This window comes from Giraffa tippelskirchi, chromosome 13 (genome assembly GCF_054371585.1).
Source record: "Giraffa tippelskirchi isolate mGirTip1 chromosome 13, T2T-mGirTip1v1.2.pri, whole genome shotgun sequence".
Classification (NCBI taxonomy): Eukaryota; Metazoa; Chordata; class Mammalia; order Artiodactyla; family Giraffidae; genus Giraffa; species Giraffa tippelskirchi.
Genome location: NC_137287.1, coordinates 111,423,688 through 111,439,761, shown reverse-complemented (window position 1 = coordinate 111,439,761; position 16,074 = coordinate 111,423,688). Strand labels below are relative to the sequence as shown.

The 16,074-nt window shown below is 38.9% G+C and overlaps 1 protein-coding gene across 2 annotated transcripts in view; it reads right to left on the bottom strand.

Moving 5' to 3' along the window:
* The window catches only part of TOP1 (DNA topoisomerase I), an 87,831-nt gene that overhangs the window by 20,510 nt on the left and 51,247 nt on the right, over positions 1-16,074 (bottom strand). For both annotated transcript variants that reach the window (XM_081556921.1, XM_081556920.1), the window contains 6 exons: positions 15,341-15,436; positions 14,361-14,436; positions 10,925-11,037; positions 5,813-5,928; positions 2,393-2,514; positions 1,367-1,489 (listed from right to left, as the gene is read on the bottom strand). In XM_081556921.1, the coding sequence (XP_081413047.1) occupies positions 1,367-1,489; positions 2,393-2,506 (237 nt within the window). In that variant the 5' untranslated portion in view covers positions 2,507-2,514; positions 5,813-5,928; positions 10,925-11,037; positions 14,361-14,436; positions 15,341-15,436. The remainder of the gene's footprint in view (positions 1-1,366; positions 1,490-2,392; positions 2,515-5,812; positions 5,929-10,924; positions 11,038-14,360; positions 14,437-15,340; positions 15,437-16,074) is intronic.

Genomic DNA, 16,074 nt, shown 5'->3' with positions numbered 1-16,074 from the left:
TATTATCTCACACAGGGTTTCCAGCACAAAGAAACCTGCTATCGATTCTTTACTAGTACATGGGTACATGTATTTCACACTGCGATCCTTTCTCTTTCAAAAAACAGAAAGATTTGGAGCCTCCTTACCCTGTGCTAACCCTTCCCTCGTATTGATATTATACTCAGCAATTAGATTAAACTAAGTCCTGCTGCCTTGTGCATAGATAAACATTCATAACTTGCTGGTGACAGGTATCCTTGGCAGGGCTCTGACATGGTGATACTTATAAAGCCTCCTGACATGGATTTTAGTTTGAAAAACACCCCTGAAGTGAAAAATAAAATAAATTTCACTAATTTGGAATACTGAGATGACTAAACTGAGACTGAAAAGCATGATGCAGGTATCATTCTTACCATCTCTGTAGTAACTCCTAATTTTTTAAACTAAAGGTCAAATAGGTACTCTCAAACAGTGACTTATATAGAGACAATAGCCTAAATTATATAAACATGCAAGTCTAAGATACTGAAATTTAAGACTTCAAAGTGCCAAGAATTCCTTAAAATACTTAACTCCCAGACCTCTGCTAACCTGTTTTTTCGATTCCAGCCTTGAGCCAAAAAAGTCAAACTCCAGCCTTGAGCCTCTAGATCAGGGAATGGCAAGCTTTTTCTAGATAGCAAATGTTTTAGGCTTGAGGGCCATATGGTCTCTGTTGTAATTACTCAACTTTGCCACTGCTGAATGAAAGCGACCATAGATAATAGGTAAACAAGTTAGATGTGGCATGTTTCAATAAAACTTTTTTACAAAAACGATCAGCCTATCTATAGTTTGCCTACCAATATTCTAGAGGAAACTGACATCCCAGTCGGATACTAGAAAGATCCTTTAGAAATGAGGTTGGCCACAGCTAGAAGATGAAGTTGGATGAGTGTGGCTAAAAAACAGATCAAAGAAAGGGAGTGAGTGAGTGAGTGAGTGAGTGAGTGAGTGTGTGTGTGTGTGTGTGTGTGTGTGTGTGTATGTGTGTGTGTGTGTCTATGTAGCCGATATGCTTTTATCTGTCTTAAGTCTGTAATATCTAGGGGCCACTGTAGGTCAGACCTACTCTTCCTTAAACACTGTACTACTGGAGGCTACTGGCTGGTTTTTAGGTTAACAGAATACCAGCTAATATTGAGCCATTTAAACATAATACCTATTCACAATTTTTAGTCTATGTGAAACCCTTAAGAAAATCGAGACTTCACTAGGCCAAGAATCTTAAATCTTTAGTGTAGAAATCATTAAAGTCAAAACTGTTCTGTAAGAACCAAGAAGAAAATAAAACTAATCACTATATCAAAATTATCCAGAGGTTTAAGAAATTGTGCAGTACCAGTTTCTCTTCCTTGCTCATCTGTTTCCGAGCTTCTGTCTGGGCTTTGAAATACTGGCTCATCTGGGTAAAATCACATTTGCTGAGGTTGGTGATAATATTCTTCTCTTCATTGGTCATTTCCTAGTTAAAAGAAAAGGGAGAGATAGAAAAAGACAGTAAATAAATTAATAAGCCCTCAAGTTTCTCCACAATTACAGCAAAGTATCATGTTCTCAGTCCAAGAGTATCTAGTGAGGCAGTCAATCTAAACTTGAGAGTTTTGAGGGAAAAAAAGAAACAATTTTATTTCCTTATTCTTTTATAAAATATGCATGTGGTAGAAAAATATTTAGGATAACAACATTGAAAAGGGTAACCCTCGTGTCATTTCTTAAGATTCTTAGCACATTGCCACAATCTCCTAAGCATGAATACCACGGCTGGAGAAACACAAATATATGTATCATTTAGTGATGAGAGAAACATTCCCATACTCCTTCTCTCTTAGAAACATCCTTGCTCTATTTACTTCTTAAATCTTATTTTTACAGCTATTCAGAAAGTGAACTTCAGCTCAGCCTCTGTTCACATTCTCCAAATTAAGAATAAAGAAATTGTTTAAAATCACCTAGGCAGACAAAGGATATGTGGTTTTAAGAGCAGAAAGTACCTAAAGAGCATGAATCAAGAGGGAACAGGACACTGCTAATGCATGTCTCTTTGCAACAGCAGACAGAGGGCAGTCCCGAGACTGCTCAACTGGAGCTGAGGTTTCCGTTTGACCCAATCTGATAAACTCTCCCCGCTACAGCCGCAGGAGAGCCAAGAGGAAAAGAAACACAGCTATTCTTATTGGATAGAAAACCTATGTAATACAGTAAATCAACAGGGGGGAGAAAAAATCCCAACTTTCAATACAATAAAATGCATAAAACTCAAATTATACATCAGGGAATTCTTTTGGTAAAATTATCAGTTATTACTTAGTAGTAGAGATTGGTAATTTTGTAAGAGGCTATGATATTAATACATGGGCTACAATACCTTTCTCCAGTCTTTAAAGAAATTTTTCCTAAATATTTCCTTAGTAGTATATTCATGGTCGAGCATTTTTGCAAAGAACGTAGCTACTTCTTCCGCTTTGGGGCTCAGCTTCATGACTTTACCTAGAGACAAAAGTGGTTCCGAAAAATGAGGTGCTGTGTTCATGTTCTGAGGTTAAACACTGAGGTTCTGGAGACATCTTCTTTCATAATGGTTTATTTACCTTCTGAAGGTATATATATAAAGGTCTGGTGACGCGTGGTAACAACAACAACAAAAACAGTATCATCGATTAACATCTACTTGTATGAATTTTCCTTCTCTTTAGCAGATATTTACCTGGGTCATTCTCTGGAGACTATGCCAGTAAATTGTTCCCAGGAGCCTGCTCAGGACAGGGATGACCTGGGGGAGGCCCAGTCACTCTTCCTTTTCCTTTCAGCAAGCAGGGTCCTTTACACCTCTTCAATGGTTTTTAAAAATCAAATCCTCAGAGGGACTCCTGCCACTGCTAAGCTAAACAGCTTCTGTTCAAGAAGGGGAGGAAGGGATAGGACAGGGAGTGGAAGAAAGGAATTGTGGGGAAAAGAAATAGGCATCTTTCTTCTTCAAAGTTAGGTGGGTGGAATATGAATTAAAAATATATATATTCATAGCAGGCAAGCCCAGATATCCCATATGAAAAAATCTAAGTAAGACCTTCCTCTAGAACTTTGCTTCTCAATGTATGGTTCATGGACCAGCAGTACTGACATCACATGAGTTTGGCAGAAATGCAGAATCTCAGGCCCCACCCCAGACCGACTGAACCAGAAAGTACATTCTAATGAGACCCCCAGGTGGCTAGTGTACACACCAGAGTTTGAGATGCCCTGGAACACAGGCATTATTATAAAGTTGCCTCTTTCAGGGAAACAGAAATCATCCAGAATACAAGGATGACTGAGGTTCTTGGCATTATACACATTTTTCCACTGCCTTACCTGTTACATAGGTACTAGTAATTCACCAAGGATTTTCACACTTATTACAGAAAACTAAAACTAAACCCAAATTCCATTTATTTCAAAACTCAGAAGACATCTCATCTCATGATGGTTAGACAGTTTCATCCCTGATTGCAGGGACGGTACAGGGAACTGCAGCTCTAAACTGAAACTTTCAGGGTAGACAGAAAGAACCTGCTTGAAATCTATAACTTTAAAAGGCCAACAGGTGGCGCCACTTCCCCTCTAAACCTTCTAGCTCCTTCCAAAGACAACACACCTTGGGAAGGACAGGCTGGCTTTTCAAGAGGTTCCTGCACTTCAGAATTCACTCAAGTCTGAACCAGTGCTGCCAGTTAAGATGTAACATGCTTCCGATATAAAGGAAACCAGTAAGTCACTAACAATAATACAAATGAAATAAAATAAAATGTAAGAAAGAATGTAAGCTATTCTCGCATACGTTTGGTATACTCTGGGAAATTCTGCTGAATTCTGTCCCGATAGAGAAAGCAATTTTGATGCCTCCTGTTTTAGATGAGCTGCCAAAAGATGAAATGACAGCTCCCAGCAGTACAAGGGTAGGAGGATGACTTAGAGGTTCCTGGCAATGGTAGTGCTTTGTAGGAAAGGCTGAGTTCCAGGAATAAGAAACTGCTGAGTCAGAGCTGAAAACTGGAGGTTCTCAGAGGTCATTCACTGCTTCGGCCAGCCCGTGCCCCTCCTCCCTGGCAGGTGCTAAAGGAGTCTGAGAATTCTCTTCCCTAGAGAGTAGGCAGGACTGATGGTATCAACTTGGTAATAAGTCAAATACAACTTCTTGACTTACTGCAGTGTGGGAGTTTACCTAATCAAAAGGAAGAAATTTGAGAAAGACCAAATGAGAAAATGTGAGAGCCCTGGAGCTGGAGCTCCGATAGGGCAAGAATGTAGAAGGGACCAGGGTGACCTGTGATGATTAGTTCAAGCCTTGGCTTCCCATCTCTGAAAGTAAGGGAAACCCAAAGGCTAAAGGAAGGAACCCAGCTTTCCTTCAAATCACTTTGGACTTCAAAGTTAGGCTTCACCAATTGAGTCTCCTAAAGTTCAGCTCTAAAGGTAAATCTATACTAGGGCTATAGAATATCTGCACTTTTATGATTAGCTAAGGCTCTTTCTCATCATTGGAGTTTTGGCTTTGAGTCACATTGCAGAGTCTCCAGAATGACCACTATGAGGGCTGACGGTAGAATTCTGTCCCATGCTCTTCAGTCAACACAGGTCAGAATGAGGCTATAAAATCCTGCGAGATCACACATTCCATGAGATCAGAAATTCGTCAGTATTGTCCACTGCTGGGTCTTGGTGTCTGAATATAGCACACTGAATAAATACAGTTTAAAACAATGAATTCCAGTTTTACAAGTTTGACATGTTCTTCATTTGCAAGACCCAGCCTTTCAGTATAAATAAACTACTACCCCTTGACCTTTAAGCATCCATGGCCCGAGACCACTGCTGGTGGACAGAGACGTGCTTTTCAGCAGTTCTCCTGGCTCAGTTTCTCAAAGTTTGGTCAGCAGACCACTTGGTTCAGAAGCACTCATGATCATTCAATATCAATTAAATGAGCCCAGATCCACCTGGTAAATCTAACGCACATGAGAGTTTGAGGAATAATGCTCTGGTCATTTCTGGAGAAAACCCTTGGAATGAGGGAAATCAGTTGAGTATTTCTAGAGAAAACCCTTGGAATGAGGGAAATCAGTTGAGTATTATCATCTGCATACTGCTATACGCCAATAAGGGAGCATCAACGACTACTCTGAGAATTTTCAACCCAAGGACAAAGATCTAAGAGTGTTCTAAAAGAACTGGGCAGGATATTTCCTCAGAGCAGCTCATCAGACTTGACTGCACAAAGGACAACAGCATAGCATTGTACCATATACAGTGAGTGATAGACACCTACCAGCCCTACCTAGAGGTTGATGGCAGACTAATTAATTAGTCCCCAACCAAGCACTAACTCTGTTTCTAGCAGTGAGTAGCTTGTGAGCTTGCATTATATCCCTAAAATGAAATACTACCGTTCAGGTAAGTCTTTCCTAAGAACTCTTACAAAGAGTAGCTCCTTAGAAACATCATTCAGATAAAAACATTTAGCCTGTGGACCAAGCGCTGGCTGCGACCTATGTAGCTGGATCTTTTTGAGACCACGCCTCAAAAGGAAACGAGATTAGACAGCTCCTTGCTCATGGAACTTTCCCTGTACCAAATGGGCTTTTAAGAGTTAACGCCTGATGGCCCTTTCCCCAAACCATACGATGACATGAGAACAAAATGAAATAAACAAAAAGGACAATACAGAACAAGATCCTTCCCCACTTTCTATTCCTAAATAGAAGCACCCTCTTTGCTTGGCCAAGAACTGGACAATCTTGGAACAACTCACCATCATAGTAAAACTTGACATTCTCTGGAAGAGGTTCATATGGTGGAGCGAATACAGGACCTTTATGTTCTAGGAATTTCCATTTGATACCTTCAGGATAGCGTTCTTCTTCCCACCTTTAAAAGACAAAGTACAACCTCATTTAGTGATCACTTTACCTGATATTGAGATTATCACCGATTAAACACCAAAATAATTATCTGCTCAACTGATTGGTGCTCTGGAATGACTCTGGTCCCCGCATTCAAGATCTGTGTCAAAAAAACTAGCATCGTTCACTTTGAAAAAGCCAATGCTTACAACATTACTCAGGTAAATGGAGGAAAACACATTTCAACAGTTTAGTTCAAAGAAATTGAGTATATGAGCTCATTATTTAGCAGTGATCACAATAGTTTTATCACAATGGTGTAAAAGTAAGCCACAATCATGTACATGATGGAGGCACTATTTTATACACTGATACAAAGGAAAAGGCCTCTTGGGAATGGAGATGTTGGGTGAAGGTACAGGGAAAACCACTCTTTGAGAAAGTGGTGGCGGTGGTGATTTAGTCACTAAGTCGTGTCCGACCCGATGTGACCCCATGAACTATAACCCACCAGGTTCCTCTGCATGAGATTTCCCAGGCAGTGAAAGTTCGGAGTCCTAACTACTGGACTGCCAGGGAATTCCCAACTCCAGTGTTTTAAAATTAAGATTCCAACTTTTTATAATTCCTCCTAATTCCGTCATGTTCATCCTACGGGCTCATGATAACTTCTTAAACATTTAAGCAAATTAGGAGATTCACTCAACACTAAACCTCAGTTTAAAGAAAAAGAACATATCCTATGACACACGCTGATATCATTTGATCAACAACTACTAGTATAGAAATAAAAATAACAGTGTTGGCCTTTTAGGCCCCCCATCAACGGTTCATCAAAAAAGTTAGGAAAAACATGTACTTAATCACACTTAACCCCATCAACAAACTCCCCAGTTTCTAGATCTTTTCATGAAGAATCATCTGTTTAGAATAAATATGGGACTAATGTTCCAGCAGCTAAACCCTGACATGAAAGTACACTCAACTCAAAGCAGAGTTGAAACCCTCTAAAGCTATGATGGGTAACAGTTAAAAATGGGGTCATATTTCTCATTTTTTAGGGAATCTCCATACTGCCCTCCATAGTGGATACAGGAATATGGAATGCATATCTACTTGCATTCCCACCAACAGTGCAAGAGGGTTCCCTTTTCTCCACACCCTCTCCTGCATTTATTGTTTGTAGATTTTTTGATGATGGCCATTCTGACCAGTGTGAGGTGATACCTCACTGTAGTTCTGATTTGCATTTTTCTAATAATGAGCGACACTGAGCATCATTTCATGTTTGTTGGCCATTTATAAGTCTTCTTTAGAAAAATGTCTGTTTAAGTCTTCTGCCCATTTTCTGATTGGGTTGTTTATTTTTCTGGTATTGAGCTGCATGAGCTGCTTGTATATTCTGGAGGTTAATCCTTTGTCAGTTGTTTCATTTGTAATTATGCTCTCCCAATCTGAGGTGTCGTTTCATCTTGTTCATTGTTTTCTTTGCTGTGCAAAAGCTTTTAAGTATTACTCAGCCATAAAAAGGAACTCATCAGAACGTGGAAGCAACCTAGATGTCCACTGACAGATGAATGGGAAAAGAAGTTGTGGTACGTACACACAATGGAATATTACTCAGCCATAAAAAGGAAACGCATTTGAGTCAGTTCTAATGAGGTGGATGAACCTAGAGGTTATTATACAGAATGAAGTAAGTCAGAAAGAGAAAGATAAATATATACTAACACATATATATGGAATCTAGAAAGATGGTACTGAAGAATTTATTTGCAGGGCAGCAATGGAGAAACAAGACGTAGAGAACAGGTTTATGGCCATGGGGAGAGGGGATGAGAGGGTGAGATGCATGGAGAGAGTAACATGGAAACTTATATTACCCTATGTAAAACAGACAGACAATGGGAATTCACTGTATGTCTCAGGGAACTCAAACAGGGGTTCTGTTTCAACCTAGAGGGGTGGGATGGGATGGGAGATGGCAGCGAGGTTCAAGAGGGAGGGAATATATGTATATCTATAGCTGATTCATGTTTGACAGAAAACAACAAAATTCTATAAAGCAATTTTCCTTCAATTGAAAAATAAATTAAAAAAATATAAATTAAAAATTAAAAAAAAAAAAAGGGAACTCATTTGACTCTGTTCGAATAAAGTGGATGAACCTAGAGCCTATTATGCAGAGTGAAGTAAGTCAGGAAGAGAAAGACAAATATCGTTTCCTAGCACATATGTATGGAATCTAGAAAGATGGTGTTGCTGAACTTATCTGCAGGGCAACAATGGATTCACAGATGTAGAGAATAGACTTCTGGACACAGCAGGGTAAGGAGAGGGTGGAACGAATTGAGAGAGTAGCATTGAAACATATACACTGCCATATATAAAATCAGATAACCAGTGGAAATTTGCTGTATGGCACAGGGAGCTCAAATCTGGTGCTAGTGGGGTGGGATGGGGAGGGAGGTCCCAGGAAGGAGGGGATGTGTGTGTACCCATGGCTGATTCATGTTGATGTATGGCAGAAGCCAACACAATATTGTAAAGTAATTATCCTCCAATTAAAAATAAATTCTGAAAAAAAATGGGGGGCTGGGTTTAAGAAGTTTTTATTTGAGCCTCAGCATACTGCCACCACCTGTACCGCTGTTTCTAGAGAGAAAACATGACACAGTGAAGAAACCCACAGGGATCCTGACCATTTTCCCATCTCCACAATCACCAAGGGGGGGGGGGTGGGGAAGGCTCACAGTTGGCTTGTTTTTGGCAGGATGAACAAGTCTTCTTTGCCCTGAAGCAAAAGACCTGTACGTTTGCCAAACTGGTAAACAGTGTAACTGTTTTAGTGAGACAGCAAAAGGAGTAGTAAAAATGAGAGCATCTGCCATTTAAGTTCCCTGACTAGGCTGTCAGTGACAGTCACTGAGGACTGGACCACTGACTTCAGAGTCTAAGAAGCAAGCCTACAGTGGCAGCAAGAAAGCACAAGCAATCAGTAAGAGGCCGATCATTCCTGTTCTCCACCTTTAAAAACTTACAGTGGTACGTTCAAGCATTGTGCTTAAGAACGTGCATAAGTTTACAACCAGACCTGAGAAACACGTGCACTGGAGACTGCAGCAAACACTGCTCGGCCCCAAACCTCCCGTCTCCAGTGATTCCACTTAAACCAAAACAAGAATAAAAACCATAGGTCACAGTCTCTCAGAATAAACATGTGTTGATAAGAATTTCAACCACAGAGCCAAAATTAGGCTATTAGACCCTTCAAGGACACTTAATTTCACACACACAAGGCTGGACCAGAACAAAAGTATATCTGCCTCCAGGCCCAAAAAGAGCCAGGGCTCCAAAAGAAGAGGGAGAGAGCACGTGATGACAAAGAAATGAACTTGTTCACTCAACAAACTTGCTGAGCACCCAACCACAGAACCCAGGGAGACATAACAGATGACGAATTACTAACTCACCACTCCCAGTAACAGCCCCTGACTTATATAATCACCTCATCTCATCTTAAAAAGAATTTTTTTATTAGAGGTCATAAAAACCTTTCAATATCCTATCACTAAAAACTTTGATTAGTTTCAAAGGAAAAAGAAAGAAATAAAAATGAGAAAAATGAAAACACACATTCTTTAGTTTTCTGACCCCAGGGAAGCCCAGATTGCCTTTGCTCTGTATTTTCCTTTTCTACACTTCATTTCACCCATGTATGTCCACACCAGCAATGCTGATCATACAGCTGTGCTGAGCTTTCCTGCCACTGCAGCTCTGCTCCTCTCAGCCACCTCCCTGGTCATGGATGTTTCCTCATTCCTCAGAGGTACTGGCAAGATTACTGCTCTCTATTACAAAAGCCACAGAGTAAATGCATACCAGCGGGTCTGGAACTCTACATACCAAACTACAAACAGTGGTTCCCTCAAAGCTAGAAAGGAAAAATGGGAATGGGAGAAAGAAGGAAAGGGAACTGTCATTTTTTCTTAACTCGTATACCTCTGAATCATTGTAATATTTTCAACATAAATACAAATCATGTATGATATAGATGTAGTAGCTAACATTTTAAGAAAAGCCAGGATTAAAAATACAAATTTATTTCAAAACTCTAAACACCTAGAAGTAACCTGTTACTGCTAAACTGTCCTCGATTGAAGATAGTCTTCACTATCTGAATCTTCATTTCCCATACTGAACAAGAATGCCTGTTTTCTCATTTTGATACTTATTAATTGTTCTTAATCTGAGAGACGTTAAACAAAAGGATGTATTATTTATTATTTTTCTTTGCATCTTTCTTTGCTACTTTGTGAGGTTGATCATATTTTAAGATGCTTGCTAATCATGTATTTTCTTTAATGAATTCCCTTTTCCTCATTTTTCTATCAAACTGTTCCTTTCAGTACTTGTTTTAAAAGAGTAAACTATAGAAATCCTATGTGTGTATGGAAACATGCATATGAATAAAGCTGCATTTAAAATGAGAGGGAAAAGATGGATTATTCTATAAATCACGTTGGGGAAATTGCCTATTTGTTCAAAAAAAACTCCACAAGAAAACCTGGGTGGATATTTTTATAACTGTAGAATGAAGACCTTTTGAAACAAGATGTAAGGAAACAGAGCCATAAGGAAAATATTTGTAAATCTGATAAATCAAAATTAAAATCTTCTATATGGCAAATATACTCATATCATTAAAAAAAAAGAAAACAACCCTAAGGGAAAATGTTTGCAATACAATGGGCTAGGGTTCCTAAAAAAAATAGCTCTTCTACAGCTCACTCTGTTCAATAGAGTGGGACCCAGTTATGAGATCCAATAGGGAAAGAGCTAGTTAATGGTCTCACCAGGACTTGCAAGACTTATTTCAGAATGTTAGCCCACAGAGATTCGTTCAAGCACTTCCCTCCTCCCCACAATACCAGGCTATTAACTTTACTAACTCAACATTCTTGTTTCATTAGGTTGTGGAATCAAAGAGCTACCATTTTAACCAAGGGCTGAGATATTACCATTTCCATTTCTGCTCCTCTTCCTTCTTCGGCTTCTTTTTCTTGCTATCTGGCTCAGGAACTTTTTTATCTTTATCTTTATCCTTATTCTTGGGTTTTTTCAATTTACCATCCTACAAAGAAACATGGTGAGAAAGCACTTAACTAAGGACCAATCACACTTCTCAAAGTAGTTCTGGGGGCCCATTAGGAAGAAAAACTGGAATCATGGAATATTAAAACTAGAGAGGTTCTTAAGTCTAATACTCAATGAAGTAGATAAATAAAAATTTACTGGTACTTTTTTCTAAAGCAGTATTTCCTAAAACTCTCTGACATGATTATCTGAGGAAGCAGTTAAAAACACTCATTCTGCAAGGGAAGAAGAGCCTGGGAAATTGTTGTTGTTGTTTTCTTTTTTTTAGCCTCACTGGAGTTTGGAACAGCACTGCTAGAGGGAGAATAAGCCCAGTGTACTATCCTCACTTATTTTAAAATCTACTCATCTTTAAACCTCCTGTAATACCATCAAATAATGGGCACGGAGACTTTTTATGTATTAAGTACACAATTTGGAAGGAAATTTCTGACCAAGTCTGGAGGGGAATACTTTATTAATGCCGCTTACATACACAAAGTCAGGAAGTAGTAAGCAAGCAAGCACTTGGGAAGTACTACAACAATGACCAATTCCTACCATAGTACTTCTTTGAACTGTAACCTGAGATGAGCTGTCACAGTGGCATAGAAAAAGAACAAACATGCACCAATATAAAAATTTCAACACACACACACACACACACACAAATGAGCTATTCACCAGGTGAGGGGGTCCTGCTTATAGAATCTAAACTCTGCTGAAGAATATTTTCCTTTGTCCTAACTATTCAATATAATTTAAGCTTTTATTCAGCAAGATTTATATAGCTCTGAAAGGTGGTTTGAGTCATCTTAAAATCAGTTACAGAATGGCAGAACTTCAAAGAACTTTGTAGAGAGTTTGGTTTGACCTCTTCCAGTTATAGTCAAGGAAACTGTGAGACAGAGGTTTTGTCACTTGGTCAAGGTCAAAAAGCTGCTATTGACCATGATGAGAGACCAAGTTTACCAGAAAAATAACAGAATGTGACTCATGGGAATGACTGAAATATATAAACATTCTAGGAATATGTGGTAGGATGGCAGTCAAGATAAATTCAGGGAAAGAAAATGACCTTTGGTGTAGAAAGAAGGGGGAAAGACTACAGTACTACACATATTTTAAAACAGAATTGGAGAATATAAATGTGTAAGTATGTCTGGGAGGAGAAAATACTAGAGGATCGCATGAGTTCAGATAATGTTTGCTGTTTAAGCTGAAACACCCCACAGGAAAGGGTAATGTTTTTCAGTTAAGACATTCTCTGAACAGCTTCTGAACAGGCATACAGGTGGTTCCATCAGGAAACTACTGGCTCCATCGTATGTTCTCAAGCCTCAAAATGAGATTATCAGTCACTAAGAGACTACAGAACAATTCCCAGAAATGAAAAATTCCATGGCCAGCAGAGAGGTTTAATGACTTCTCTTGCCATCTGTGGTCCCTAGCACAGTAAGACTGGGTCTTAATTCAGTCTTTCAGGCTGCTTTTTTTTCCTGCCCCTATAGGGAGATGTTTGCTAAGATAATTAAATAAACGAAGTCAACCATTCTTTTCCCAGATGGCTTTAACAGTTATTACTAATCTCCTTGAAATGCAGAGAAAGGTATTATTATATAAATGCAACCTAAGCATAAAGGCAATAGAGAACACATAGAAAGCTGAAGTTTTACTGAATTTCTTATTGACTAGTCTGTACTGACAGTCTACATGAAAGTGGAGTGACTACCATACTCACTACTCAACATTTCATGCTCAGTTCCTTGAGGTGTCTCTCATAAACCTGAACTTGTGCCAAGAGCAGGTTAGTTGTCAGAAAAACTACAATTCCCTAAATGCAGGCCCTGATCTCTCACCTACTCATTCATATGTTTTGTATGATTTCATTAGACACTCCTCCTCTCTCCTTGTGAAATTAAAGGATCAGCAAAGTCCCACAGGAAAGAGGACATGGCATCTAGTGTGTCGGCTTTAGAATCAAACCACGTGGGATCAAATTCCAGTTTTACCACTTAGTACCTGTGTGGCCTCAGGCAAAAGATTTCACCTCTCCATACCTCAGTTTCTGCATGTGTAAAATGGAGATAATAATAACAATACTTCCTCTAAGGGGTGTTGTAAGGATTAAATGAAATGACAGCTATAAAGCACGAAGAACAGTGCCTGGCACACAGTAAGCACATTTAATTTGATTGGCAGTGGGTGGGGTGTGTGCAGTGCTCATGGAATCTCAGCTCCCTGACCAGGGATTGAACCCAGGCCATGGCAGTGAAAGTTCAGAATCCTAACCACAAGACCACCAGGGAACTCCCCTAATTTGAATTATCAATATTGCTACTACAACGATATAGATTACACTCTTAAGACTCACTGCCCCTTACGATCACTATCTTTACTGATGATACTTCCATGTGGACTTTACATTTGTGAATCCATTTTGCCCAAGACAATGGCTAACCTCAAAAGGATGAAAGCTAAGAACTTATTCAACCACTTCTTCCCTTAGGAGTGCAAGATGAAGTCCCCTGTGAATTTCTGACATCTTTTTCTGAATTACTTGCCCACAACTCTTTAGTACAAGTTATCGAAAGTGTCAAAAGAAGTAACCATATTACTATATGTTAAATCTACCACAAGCATCAAATAAAATGCTTAAAAAAGTATTTGAATTGAAACTGAGATTTTAAAAAGAAAGGCTATAAGATAGGAGACGAAAGAAAAGAGAAAGACTGCATGTGTTCCAGACAGAAGGAACACAGCACGTGTTACATAAAGCCTTGAAGCACAGAAGAATCTGGTGTGAAAAAGAAACAAAGGAGGTCTGTGAGGCTGGAACAAGGTAAATTAAAGAGGCACAAGACCCAGGGAGCAGCTGTGGTCCAGAACTGGGATTTCAAGCTATGTCTAAGCAACACCCATTAAAGGACTTTAAATAGAGAGAGTTACCCAAAATGAGTGATGGGCAAGCTTTGCTAGATTAAAAAAAAAAAATGCTAAAAAACATTCCTAGGGAAAACTCTTCCTGGTTTTAAGCCAAAATATGATTTCTTGCTAGTATTTCTTTCTGTATGTATGAAGATGGTGTAGTTTCTCTAAGAACATGTCAGCTGGCAGCATAGCTATGAGTGGACACCCAGGAAGTTAAGATCTTAAAATTAACAGTGCCATAGCCACTGTAACACACATAAGCGTTTTCTCACTGTTTCCTCTACAACAGAGCAATAAACTCCTAAAAGCCATTTACCTTTGAAAGTTATTTTATCAAAAAATTCCCTATTCCAAACTCAAGTCCCAAAGGGCCTAAGTCTCTTTACTAACCTCTTCTTCCTCTAGTTTTCGTTTCTTCTCTTTCTTGATATCTTCTGTTTTAATTTTCTTAGGTTTATAATCAGCACTAGAAAGGGGAACATGAATATGCAGTTAACACGACTGTGACTCAGTACTTCTCACCAGTAGGATTAGGACCTCCAAACTCTTCTTGGCGGCCTCCAAGGCAGGCGTGGTTGCTATTAGTCTTGGCTGGGCATTCTACAGTCAAGAACAGGAATGGAGAAAGTAAAGAAGGCCAGACCAAGGACCAATAGTTACAACTCTATGCAGAACAAAACAAGCAGCTTCACACTACATGCAGGCTTGGAAGGGAGGTGGAGTAGAGGTGTAAGTACAGAAACAGACAGCACTAGAAGGCGGAAATCTGGGAGGCAAACACACAGTGCAACAATGGCTACCACAAAGTAATAACTGGATGGGGAAGGGGAAGAAAGAAATTCTTTATGAATTCTAAACACATACAAATGAGCTAAGTATTTCCCTCCTCCCCTTCCAACTACTCCCAAAACATAATAAATTTCACAAGGCTGAAAATAATGAATAGGATTTAACCTCACTGACTGAACCTAAGAGGCACCTATAAGCCTCAAAATACGTGTTTTAAGTAAGAGCAATTTTATTACTTCTTCACTAAGAAGGTATTAACGGGCACAGATTCTAGGAAAAACTGCTTTAACAATGAAAACTTCTCTGTGGTAGGTGATGACACACTTAAAGTAACTTAAATAATTTAAATATTCTTCATGAATTCTAGATTATTTGAAATTCCAACAATAAACATGCATTACCTTTTTAATAAGAAAAAAATGTAAGAAAAGTGTAAATATACATTCAAAGAGAAATCAGTCACCCAATCTATGAATCACAAACTCCTAAACAGTAAAACTCAATTAATGCAGAAGGTTATGTGTACTATTCTCTTAACTCCTTGTTGTTTTCAAAACTCAAAAGTAGTAAGAAATACTCACTCATCCTCATCCCGAGGTCTCTTTAATGGCTTTATATCCTCTTTAGGAGGAGCAAAATAGCCATCATCTTCAGGTTCATCTTTAATCCGTGGTGGACTGAAGAGAAAAAAAAAATGTTCGCCAGTGAATGTTGGAAAATCTACATTACAAAAGTAATGCCAAGTTGGGAGAAGAAGCTAACAGGATAACAACATACATGTGTACATAGTAAAAGCTTCTCCATGAGCACTTTTTTCTCACTTAATTCTCACCACAACAGTGTCCTCATTTTACAGATGAAGAGGTGAGATCAAGGTCAGGGATCAGAACCCCTTATTTTCAGTTAGTATTCTTTCCATGACCTCTTGGTTGTCTTTGCCAACACAATCCACATCACAGTAGGAACAAACGTAAATTGTTTCTTCCCCTTATTTGAGGGATCTACTGTGTATGTGACCCCACAAGTGATCTGAGTTGATTATTCTAGTGCTCCAAAAGCTAAAATATAGCTTTCACTGAAAAAGGAATAAAAATATATTTCCCAAACTTGAGGCTCAGAACAAAAAGACTCTAGTCATTCTAAGCCAAATCTATTCACTGTTCAACTTCCTCCTTTGGTTTACTTTATACACAGAAGAGTACCTTGTCCTATTTTTGTTAGCATTTTGCCTTCTCAATATAACAAGATGATTCTGTTAGATGACTATGTTGAACCAAAAAAGAGGCGAGAACAAGTTAAAAAAACCAAAGGGGCC